Raw genomic sequence first — 12,241 nt, 5'->3', positions numbered from 1 at the left:
ACTGACTGGCATTCGGTAGAAATGACCCTGGGCCTTGCCTAAGTGGTGGGAGCTTGTCGACGGAGCGGCCTTCCCACTGCCCGAGGAGTCCCACGAAGGTCGGCCACCTAACCTCTGACCTCTGTGCAACGGCTGGGAGCTATGACCTGCAGCACACGTGTGTGCGCACACGCACACACGTCACGCGCGTGCAAACACACGCACGGAAACATGCATGGACACGTGGCGTGCGCGAACTCATCCACATGGTCACATGACGCAAAAACAAAGAATTCCACGTATAGCCTTTAAGAGACTGTTGGGGAAAGTGCTGTTAGCGAGCACCCGATGAAGGGCGGCACAGCACACGAGGGGGTGGGTGGGTAGCACCACGCCCAGCTGCCTTTGTCTCCCCAGTGCTGATAGTTTACACACTGCACCAGGTGCTCATTTAAGGCTGAATAGACCTAGGGGAGGCCTATGACCGGTTGAGATATTCATCACTGATGATCGCCGTGAGCGGGAATCGAAATCAGGTCGCCGAGTTCGTAGCACAGAGCGCTAACCACTACGCGACCACACGGACATGCAATGTATGATGAACTTCGTTCGCACCGTACATAGCTAACCATGCTAATTGGAGGTGTGATTAACGCACGAACATGTGATGTGTACAAATACACGCACGCACGGACACGTGACGTGCAAGCACACACACGCACTGGCACACGTGACGCGCAGGGCCAGCGCGACAGTCAACGGGTGACTCGGTGTGCTTCCAACCCCACATGCAACACGAGGTTGTGCTTCCCTGCTCCTCTCTCACGTCATCAGCAGCGTCTTCATCGTCGTCGGCCGCGACCTATCGAATGCCGACTGATGGCCTTCCTAAGCCGTCACACACCACCTCTCTCACGGTCCCGTGACGCCCCATTCAAAGTAGCGGAACGTTTTCGGAGATACCTGGCACGCTCTCAATTTTAATTCCCTGGTCCGAGTTGATGGTGCTGGACGTTTCCAGGGAAGGGACATCTGCGTCCTCGTCTGCGAATAGAAAATAGAAAAACGAAAACACCGATTCAGTGGCTCTCGCTCCAGTGTTGACTCCGGCACCGCGGGGTAGAGTTGGCACGAGCGAGAGACGTCATTTGTGGCTCGCATGATCTTTGGGACACTTCCATCTTTCGTACGGCTGCTGATGTAAATGCATACAGACTACAATTTCACATTCATGTGGTCAATCCAGACAACCGCATCAGGAGCATCAGCGGAGTGTATTTCCGTGATGCCTCCTCCACATTTGTGGACTGGAGCATTGCGTCGTGATACGTTGTATGGTCTGATCTCGATGAGCACAGTCGCATGCTACTGCAGAGTTTTTTTTCCATTTGTGCATCAGGTATCCGCATCTGCGCCCAGTGTCGTGCGGCGGGTGCGATTAAGGGTGGACCACGAGCAGCTTCCTGGAAGATCAAACCCCAGTGGATCTTTCGGGACACTTAGAGAGGGTCAAGTGCGGTGCTGAAAGACGGGTGTATTTTGGCAAGGTAGTGGTAACGGCGTCTGAGCGACGGTGGGACTGCTCTTCCACGAGCCCCGCTGCACGGAGCATCAATGTCCGTCGCACGGCGGTCCAACCGACAGACATCTTTAAATCCCCAGGGCAAGAACATAACAATCGATTCCTCGCACGAGCGAATCCCGTGGCCGATCGTCGTGACTTGGCAAAGAAAAAAAAATCTATCGACACGTCGAAGCACATCCGCTCTCGTCCGAGACATCTCGTCGCCCACAACGTAGCTGACGTAACTCAAACGAAGAGGTGAACAGCGGTGCGGTGCGGTACTTACAGGACTGGTTCAAGTAGTGGCCGTCCGCTCCATGATCTTGATCTTGGGACGGGTCGTTGCCTGCACAGAGAGCAGAATGCATGAGGCACAGTGGGATTCATTTAAAACACATTCGTACGCTTACGACACCATTACTGCATCAGCTGTGCGAGAATCAATAATTAAATTTCGATTTAAAGCTTTCGTGACTGCAGGGATTAATCTTCTTGGTTCTTTCGGTAAAGTAGTTGTATGGTGAATATGCAGCAGTGTGGTGTGCAGTAGGGTGGGTAGAATAATACATAGTGTAATATTACGTAAATATGCAAAAAATCCTCTTGATATGCAAATTATTTTGTCAAGGCGCTCTTCCTCCTCCCTCCCAGCTTAAATAGACGGTCCAAGCCAAGGACGTGTCATTCAGACTCTGTCTTATCGACAGACCTGTTCTCCACCTGAGGACGGCTGCTTGCGTTGTAGCCGAAACGTCGTGAGAATTATTTTATTATGTTTGATTTTTATTATTTCCATTCTACGTGACTTTACCGAAAGAACCAAGAAAATCAATAATTATTTTCGCACCTCCGATTAGCATGGTTGGCTATGCACCGAAGTTCAACATACGTACGTACATTCTTGATTCATGGAAATGCAACGCCAAATTTCATCTTCCTTGTATGTCCGATGTTGATAAATGAGCACCGACAATAAATTTACACTGAAGCGGTTGAGCCAGATAATTGCATCGAGAGGAGCAGGGGAGCGATGTGTGGCGCTGCTGTGATGATGCCTCATCCGTGTCTGTGAATCGGGCATCGAGTAGTGATACGTCTCCCCACGCTTTGGCTGAGGTTCTGTTTAACGCCACTCCGCGCTGTGTATACACGGCTAACCTATTTCTGCCCAAAATTCTGGTCCTCCGGTTTTTCTCCCCTCCGCGTTTAGAGAGGCGCAGTTCGACTATTTTTAGATAATGTTGCCTGCTGTAAATGTCCAAATTATAAGCCACTTTGTTGAGCTATCATTTGTGGCCAGGTCGCTTTTGAAAAAGCTAATAGGTTCAATGGGCCTTGTCTGGTAGGATGGGGATGGTTTTGACTTTTGGGAAAAGTTTTTTTTTGTTACCGAGCACCTATGAAGGCCGGCATGGTGTGATGTTTACACACCACACCAGGTACTCATTTGAGGCCGAGTCGACCTAGGGGAGGCCCACGACCGGTTGAGAAAATCGTCACCGGTATTGTCCGTAAGCGGGAATCGAACTCGGCTCACCGGGTTCATAGTGCGGCGCGCTAACCACTACACAACACACACACGCGCACATGTGTGTTCAAAAGAGTCGGGGAGTAACCGTGCGAGCGCGAGGGGTGTAGGCTTCATCGTTGCATGCCTAACGAAGACGATGACGCCGACGACTGCCCATGGAAGTCTCACCGGCACTCGGGTATTCTCCATTCTCCTCCCCGGGGCCGCAGTCCGCTCCGTGGACGCGTCCCAGCCTCTGCATGGACACCGACAGCTCGCGGCTCAGTCCGCCGAACAAGTTGGCGAGCACCTCGATCAACCCCTCCAGGGTCACGTCCCTCACCACGCCGGGCGACGACCCGCTGCCACCGCTGCTGCCGCCGTCGTCAAAAAGTGGCAGTTGGAACGGCTCTGCGCCCCGCAGGGCCTTCACCACCTGCCGCAGCACGGCGTAGAAGCCGAAGGGCAGGCGGTCGCGCGCCGTGGCCAGCAGCTCGGCCCGCACGAGGCCGTCCCCGACGCAGGCGCGCAGGACCCCGTAGTCCCGGATGCCCAGCTCCGAGTCCATGGCCCGGGCCACCTCCTCGTTCACGCCCTGCGCCTCCAGCCACGCCGGGAAGTCCCTGCTCGGCTCCAACACCGCGGCGCACGCCATTCCTGCGTGGTTCGAGCCGGGCGGCAATAAAAAACACACACACGGAAAAATCTGCAGGGCTGGAGGGGCGCCGCGGAAATATTGGCGACAGCTATGAGCCGGGCGAATATTCGGTTTGACTGCAGCTGAATTGTCTAGCTCGGCTACGACACGAGTGCTTCGGCGAAATAATTCAGCATTAACTGGCGAGGAGAGTTGATACAAGTTATACATTTATATGTGGCTCATTTATACAGGTAGGAACAACAGGTTCCACACTGCCCACCAGGGATTATTTGTCTGTCCGTCGTGCATAGCCACGCCCTCGATTTGTATTTCATAGAGCGCTTGGGGGCGGGCTCAGCACCACATGACGAGCCGCCCCACGCAGCTTGCGCCGCGTGACACGGATCGCACGAATGCGCCGTCCAACCAAGTTCCTACCTGCCCACTCCGAAGGAACGTGTTTACAATGAAAAATAACGGATGACTCCCTGGGTGTGTTTCTTTCTCTAATGCCTGCGATGAGACATCGATGTAATGTCTCTAAGACCTGGGTTAAAGTCCTAACCGTGGGTGTTCTTTCTCGCTTTCTCTCTGAAAGGTTACGTCTACGATGAAACACTGAACCAGCAATTCTGGGGGGGTGACGGGGGCATGGGTTCAAGCCGTGGTGGATCTGGGTGTTTCTTTAAGAGCTGGAGGCCACGTCAAAGATCACTCTGAGAGGTGTCCTGAAGACGAAGCCCCAAACGCTGGGTTCTATTCCGAGCGAGTAATCTCCAAGACACAAACACGGCACTTGTTCTCCCGCTCACACGCGTAATTAACGCGCCACTGCCGATCTATTCCAGCAGAACTCGAGCAATCTGCTATCACCGAGACTGCCAAAGGTGACAGTGAGGCAAATAAGAAAGGGACCCAAATCAAAATCGAGGACGGGTGGGCATGAGCTCCAGCCTCCGCAAGCCGAGGTTTTTTTTTTAAAGTGGCCGTCTGCTCTTGCTATAAATGCTGCGTCGTATTAATAGCAACACGTGTATTTTTTTCTCTTGCCACGTACCGACTACGTACGAAACTTATTTTTAGAAAACCATTCGCTCTGCCTGCTGACCCGTCTAATACTCTTGCTGACCCGCCCAAACTGACCATCTGCGAAAATGAGCTTCATAGCTCATCAGATTCCTCCCAGTCTAAATAAAGATTCTGATTCACATTGAGGTGCAGAGACCACTCCATAACTGCGGCAGAGATGTACTTTTTAACTGTCTTGATAAAGTGAATATATTTCGATTTAAAGCTTTCGTGACTGCAGGGATTCATCTTCTTGGTTCTTTCGGTAAAGTCACGTGACTTTACCGAAAGAACCAAGAAGAAGAGTGAATATATGTAATGGAATATTATTATTGGGAGAACCAGCAGTGCAGCGGTGAACGCACTGGTGCCGTGAACTCGGCAAGACCCGTGTTCGATTCCTGCTCAGGGCAAACATCAGCGGCGAGCGATATCTCCAAACCGGTCCTCGGACAATCAACAACACAAACTGACCAGCGCGGTGAAGTGTGGTCAAACACAACCCATGACCTACATGGCATGGGAAGGCCTTAGTCATCCAGCAGTGGATGATTCAAGGGCTGTGAATAACAATGTAAACATATTTTTCGATTTAAAGCTTTCGTGACTGCAGGGATTCATCTTCTTGGTTCTTTCGGGAAAGTCACGTAGAAGGGAGATACTAAAATGATAAAAATGATGCATAATAAAAAAATACAATTCTCACTCGTGTGAGAATTGGAATATTTTATTATGTTTTATTTAATAAAAAAAAAACATAATAAAAAAATACAATTCTCACTCTTGTGAGAATTGGATTATTTTATTATGGTTCATTTTTATTATTTTTACCGAAAGAACCAAGAAGATAAACTAATCACTTTTAAAATATATCCAATATAAAGTAAACTAATCTAAGCTCCGATTTAAAGCTTTCGTGACTGCAGGGATTCATCTTCTTGGTTCTTTCGGTAAAGTCACGTAGCAGGGAAGTAATTAAATAATAAAAATAAAACATAATTCTCACGACGTTTCGGCCACAACGCAAGCAGCCGTCCTCAGGTGGAAAACAGGTCTGTCGAGAAGACAGAGTCATCATTCAGACTCTACGCATTTCACAAGTAGTACAAACCTCCTATGCATTTCACAAGTAGTACTAATCGCATATCTGCATTTCCCATAAATATGCTAAATTCCTCTTGATATGCAAATTATTTTGTCAAGATGCTCTTCGCCCCTCCATCCCAGCTTAAATAGTCGCTCCAAGCCTGGAGCGTGCCATTCAGACTCTGTCTTCTCGACAGACCTGTTCTCCACCTGAAGACGGCTGCTTGCGTTGTGGCCGAAACGTCGTGAGAATTATTTTATTATGTTTTATTTGTATTATTTTATTACTTCCCTTCTACGTGACTTTACCGAAAGAACCAAGAAAATGTAAACATAATTCATATTCTTAGGTTTTTTCCATAAAGTCACGAAAAAACCTAAGAATATGAATCCTTGCAGTCATGAAAGCTTCAATGTAAACATAAAACCGTGACCACACTGGCTAAAGTTGGTCAATGCGGTCTGGAGTGTCCGATTCACAATCAAAAGGTTGCAAGTTCTAATTCCGGTCTGGGGGTCAGCTGAGCCGATCAATCATCCCAGGGGGTCTGCGTAATTGAGTAACGCTTTGCAGGATTGCCAATGGTGTTTGTCGTGTCGGGAGAACAGCCCCTTCCCATTACACTGTGTAACAAATACATGTTAATTTTCATTCATATGTTGTTTTTTTCCGACTTTACGTGAACGAAGAGACGCACATTCGTCCGTTTTCTCATTGAAAATAGGTACATTTCTAAATATTACTGTCCTGGTCACAAAAATCAAAGTTTGTGGGGAATAATAGCTATTTCCTATACTTTTTAGGCATAAGCAATTACGAAATAACACTTACTACCCAGGAACAAGAATTGTATTGAGGTTAGATTTGAAGTTTTTGTGACTGCAAGGATCCATACTCTTTGTTTTTTTCGGTAAAGTCACGTCAGCAAAAAAATTAATAAATTAAAAATGAAAAACTTAATTAATTTTCGATTTAAAGCTTTCGTGACTGCAGGGATTCATTTTCCTGGTTCTTTCGGTAAAGTCACGTAGAAGGGAAGTAATAAAATAATAAAAATAAAACAATAAAATAATTCTCACGACGTTTCGGCCACAACGCAAGCAGGTGAGGACGGCCGCTTGCGTTGTGGCCGAAACGTCGTGAGAATTATTTTATTACGTTTTATTTTTATTATTTTATTACTTCCCTTCTACGTGACTTTACCGAAAGAACCAAGAAAACTAAATTAATCTTCTTGGTTCTTTCGGTAAAGTCACATAGAAGGGAAATAATAAAAATAAAACATAATAAAATAAATCACGACGTTTCGGGCGCAACACAAGCCTCCGTCTTCAGAAGAACGTCGGCGATTTAATTAAGTCGTTTTTCATTTTTCATTAATTTTATTTTTTACCTACGTGACTTTACCGAAAAAACCAACGAGACGGGTCGATGTTGATGTGCAGCACCAACTACAATTTGACACCAAGGTGGTTTCAATGAGCCGGATGGTTGTGTTAGGGGTAGCAGAGTGGTGCATTGCCGCGATGTATTTGTGAATCGGGATTTGAGTCGTTACATGTCCCACGGTTCTGTGCTGGGTGACCACAGTCGCACACTGAACCGGGTTGGGGGGGGTTTAACTTTCCATTTGTGCATAATCATAGTCAGTGATGATCTACTATCTACTTCTGGATGAAAGTCTCCCGAATGTACGTATGTTGAACTTCTTTTCGCCACCGCACGTAGCCAAACGTGCTAATCGGAGGTGCTGGGAAAGGACAGCAAACTAAACACAACAAGCGGCTATGCAGAAATTCAATAATGCTGCTAATCCTGCATAATGCACGGGCATAATGACTTTAAACACCTCGCCAAACCTCCTACGCATTTCACAGTTAGTACTAATCGCATATCTGCATTTCCCATAAATATGCTAAATTCCTCTTGATATGCAAATTATTTTGTCAAGGCGCTCTACGCCCCTCCATCCCAGCGTAAATAGTCGCTCCAAGCCTGGGGCTTGTCATTCAGACTCTGTCTCCTCGACAGACCTGTTCTCCACCTGAGGACGGCTACTTGCGGTGTGGCCCAAACGTCGTGAGAATTATTTTATCATGTTTAATTTTTTTATTTTATTATTTCCATTCTACGTGAATAACCACAATACTTGCAGTCAGAATGCAAAAAAACACAATCTGATAATTTATAAATTGTCCTTGAAACTGATTGGTCCACACCAGAGACAGCTTTCCTTAGAGCCTAGTCTCATACGGTGTTCGACCAGATGGTGTCATCTGACTGCAGCAAGTATTGTGGTCAATGTAAACATGATTCCTTGCAAAAGGTTTCAGTTTTGTCGCCAAAAAAAGGGGAAAAACCCCCTATTATTATATTTTGGTACTGGCAAAGGAGGCCTCATGATGAAGAAATTCGTTTTCAATTTAGATGTAAAAGTGTGCAACTCCAGTGGCTTCCAATGAATCTGTCGCCAACCCTCACAAGGCTCTTTTATTGGTGATTTATCAATAGTTTACTATCTTCTGGGTTCTTTCGGTAAAGTCACGTAGAATGGAAATAATAAAATAATAAAAATAAAACAGAATTCTCACGACGTTTCGGCCACAACGCAAGCAGCCGTCCTCAGGTGGAGCACAGGTCTGTCGAGAAGACAGAGTCTGAATGATGACTCTGTCTACTCGACAGACCTGTTCTCCACCTGAGGACGGCTGCTTGCGTTGTGGCCAAAACGTCGTGAGAATAATTTTTATTATGTTTATTTTTATTATTTTATTATTTCCATTCTACGTGACTTTACCGAAAGAACCAAGAAGATGAATCCCTGCAGTCACGAAAGCTTTAAATCGAAAAATAGTTTACTAATTAAAATAGTTATTCATTAAACCCCAGCCCTCAAGGTTTACAGTGGTGTACAGTAGCAAGGCCTTGCAAGTAGCACGTTCAAACCACTTGTCGCAGAGGTTCACGGTTCGAATCCTCGGGCAGCCCCAGTTATCACTGCGGGAATAATAACCGTGACACCACTCCACACCGTCCGCTTCGTACACAGCCGACGTTAACTTTCCCCCTCGAGGTCATTCGCAAGAGTACGGCCATTGGAACCTCATTTGCCAGAAGAAAAAATATGATAATTGTTTTATTACCAATTTATCTGGCAACAAAACTGACACTTTTTTTTACAAGGAGTCATGTTTGCATAGACCACAATACCTGCAGTCATAATGCAAAAAAAAACACAACTCTGATAATGTATGCACTGTCCTTGAAGTTAATTGGTCCACACCCAAGACAGCTTTCAAATCTGGTCCAACACCATGTGAGACTAGGCTCTAAGGAAAGCTGTCTCGGGTGTGGACCAATCAACTTCAAGGATAGTGCACATTATCAGTTATTTTTTTGTTTGCATTATGACTGCAGGTATTGTGGTCTATGTAAACATGACTCCTTGTAAAAAAGGTGTCAGTTTTGTTGCCAGATAGAAGGGTAAAAAAACAATTATCATATTTTTTACTGGCAAATGAGGTTCCAATCAAACAATTTGTTTTTATTTTACCAGGTAAAGGCCCCACTGAGCTATGGAGATCGTTTTTCAGAAGCGACTTGGCTATCACAAATGATAGCTCAACCAAGTGGCTTATCAGCATCACGTGGAAATGTATAGCGGCCAAATATTTTAAACGCATCAATAAGAGGTTTTATTTGGGGGTTAGATCGCGTAAATGTGTGTTGTTAAACCCGCCACAGCCAATCAGTAAGGTTTGTCACGGAAACAAAACACGCAGATTCGTTACTAGTACAGAACACCGCTGTGTTGGAGAGTAAACCCACAACATTGACAATTCGAGTACGACGTTTTGCCAGCAATTGCAAGTAGCATCATCAGGCGACAGCCAGATAAACGTATGATGATGATTCTCAATGTAGAGGGGGGGGGAGAGACCGGAGGACCCGGAGAAAATATCCACGCAACCACGGGGAGAGAGAAAGAGGGAGACACGCAAACTCCAAATATACAGCAGGCGTCAGTGTCGGGATCGAACCCACGACCTCCTGTACACCAGGCAAGGTAGTTAACATCTCCTAGCCACCGTGATGATGAGAGAGAGACACCGCAAACTCCAAATATACAGCAGGCGTCAGTGTCGGGATCGAACCCACGACCTCCTGTACACCAGGCAAGGTAGTTAACATCTCCTAGCCACCGTGATGATGATGAGAGAGAGACACCGCAAACTACAAATATACAGCAGGCGTCAGGGTCGGGATCGAACCCACAACCTCCTGTGCACCCGGCGAGGTAGTTAACATCTCCTAGCCACCGTGATGATGATGAGAGAGAGACACCGCAAACTCCAAATATACAGCAGGCGTCAGTGTCGGGATCGAACCCACGACCTCCTGTACACCAGGCAAGGTAGTTAACATCTCCTAGCCACCGTGATGATGATGAGAGAGAGACACCACAAACTCCAAATATACAGTAGGCGTCAGTGTCGGGATCGAAACCACGACCTCCTGTGCACCCGGCGAGGTTGTTAACATCTCCTAGCCACCGTGGCGCCCCATAGCAATCATCGCCCCCTTCCGTCAGATTAATGGCTAGGATCACCCTTGCAAACGAGACTCCTATCCTGGCCTCTTGACTTCTCGGCTGGTGTTAAACAAATGTAACTTGAAACTTAGGGGCCGTCCATAAATGACGTCACACGATTTTGGACGCTTTTTGACCCCCCCCCCTTCGTCACACGGCGTCACAAAAAGTCAGACCCCCCTCTCAAATATGACGTTACAAAAAAAACCATGCTTCCAATCGCTTTAAACTATTGTCATTGTAGTGCGTATTTAATGTGGCGCTGCACTCTGATGTTGCAGGAGAAAACATTTATTACAAAGTCTATTTAATTAAGTAGAACGTGTTGGCTATATTTATTTAAAGTTGCGCATTTTGATGTGACGTCACATTTCTCAACCCCCCATCGTCACACATCGTCACAAATGTCTGACCCCCGCCCGCCTAGGTGCGTGACGTCATTTATGGCCGGCCCCTTATCTTGAGTGAGTGACGGAGTAGTTTAGTGAGTTGACCAGGAGTTTTGAGCGAGTAGTGTTTAATTAGATAGTCATTAGTTTAGATGAGCGAGTGTGTGTGGGGAGCAGTTTAGCGAGTGATTGGGGGGGTTATTGATCACGAGCGAGTGATTGGGGGAGGTTATTGATCACGAGTGAGTGATTGGGTGGTTATTAATCACGAGCGAGTGATGGGGGGGGGGGGTTATTGATCACAAGCGAGTGATTGGGGAGGTTATCGATCACGAGTGAGTGATTGGGGGGTTATTGATCACGAGCGAGTGATTGGGGGGTTATTAATCACGAGCGAGTGATTGGGGGGTTATTGATCACGAGCGAGTGATTGGGGGGGTTATTGATCACGAGCGAGTGATTGGGGGGTTATTGATTACAAGCGAGTGATTGGGGGGTTATTGATTACGAGCGAGTGATTGGGGGGGTTATTGATTACGAGCGAGTGATTGGGGGGGTTATTGATCACGAGTGAGTGATTGGGAGGGTTATTGACCACGAGCGAGTGATTGGGGGGGTTATTGATTACGAGCGAGTGATTGGGGGGGTTTATTGATCACGAGCGAGTGATTGGGGGGGTTATTGATCACGAGCGAGTGATTGGGAGGGTTATTGACCACGAGCGAGTGATTGGGAGGGTTATTGACTACGAGCGAGTGATTGGGGGACTAAGTCCACCCAATTATTTAGGAGTTTTGAGCGATGGCGTTACTCACCGAACTACAATCCGGAGTTTCCAACGGAGCGAGTTGTCGACGATTCGATCCGGTATCTCGCCGTGGATTTTCTAACAAAACAAACAACACAAAAAAGCGATGTTCAACGACTTCGGCTAAGAATAAATTTAAAAAAACCTCCTATCTGCAACCGCCCGCTCACCAAAAAGACACAACTTTCTGCCACCGCAGCGCTGAGAGAATTGTGGTAGTTGAGGTTTAAAAACACACGAACACGCCGCCAATGCCGCCGCTGCTGCTGTTGCTGTTTCAACGGCGGCGACCACCACCATCAACGCCTCTGCTAGCCGCAGATTCGCCGCGGTGCCTCGCGCTGGTTGAGGTGTGGTGGGGGGGTGGTGGTGAGGGACCGCGGCGAATTTGCTTCCGACGCCAAGAGCAAACGATGTAAAATTTCGATGAAAAGCTTTTGTGGCTGTAGGGATTCATATTCTTGGTTCTTTCGGTAAAGGTCACGTAGAAGGGAAATAATAAAATAAGAAGAATTATACAAATAATAGAAATTTTTTTTTTTGAAATAAAAAATAATCAAAAATAATAAAAATATGTTTGATTGTTTTTTTAAGAAAAAATAATA

The 12,241-nt window shown here is 46.8% G+C and overlaps 1 protein-coding gene across 1 annotated transcript in view; it reads right to left on the bottom strand.

The window, feature by feature from the left end:
* Positions 1 to 11,941, bottom strand: part of LOC144948367 (uncharacterized) — a 41,302-nt gene extending 29,361 nt beyond the window's left edge. Inside the window, exons 1-5 of the mRNA XM_078877798.1 lie at positions 11,644 to 11,941; positions 3,243 to 3,710; positions 1,830 to 1,889; positions 943 to 1,023; positions 39 to 146 (exon numbers count right to left, since the gene is read on the bottom strand). Coding sequence (XP_078733924.1) covers positions 39 to 146; positions 943 to 1,023; positions 1,830 to 1,889; positions 3,243 to 3,708 — 715 coding nt within the window. The 5' untranslated portion in view covers positions 3,709 to 3,710; positions 11,644 to 11,941. The remainder of the gene's footprint in view (positions 1 to 38; positions 147 to 942; positions 1,024 to 1,829; positions 1,890 to 3,242; positions 3,711 to 11,643) is intronic.
* Between the last annotated feature and the right edge of the window lie 300 nt (positions 11,942 to 12,241).

This window comes from Lampetra fluviatilis, chromosome 3, assembly GCF_964198595.1.
Source record: "Lampetra fluviatilis chromosome 3, kcLamFluv1.1, whole genome shotgun sequence".
Classification (NCBI taxonomy): Eukaryota; Metazoa; Chordata; class Hyperoartia; order Petromyzontiformes; family Petromyzontidae; genus Lampetra; species Lampetra fluviatilis.
The sequence above is the reverse complement of the archived record's forward strand: the minus strand, read 5'-3'. Positions and strand labels throughout refer to the sequence as shown.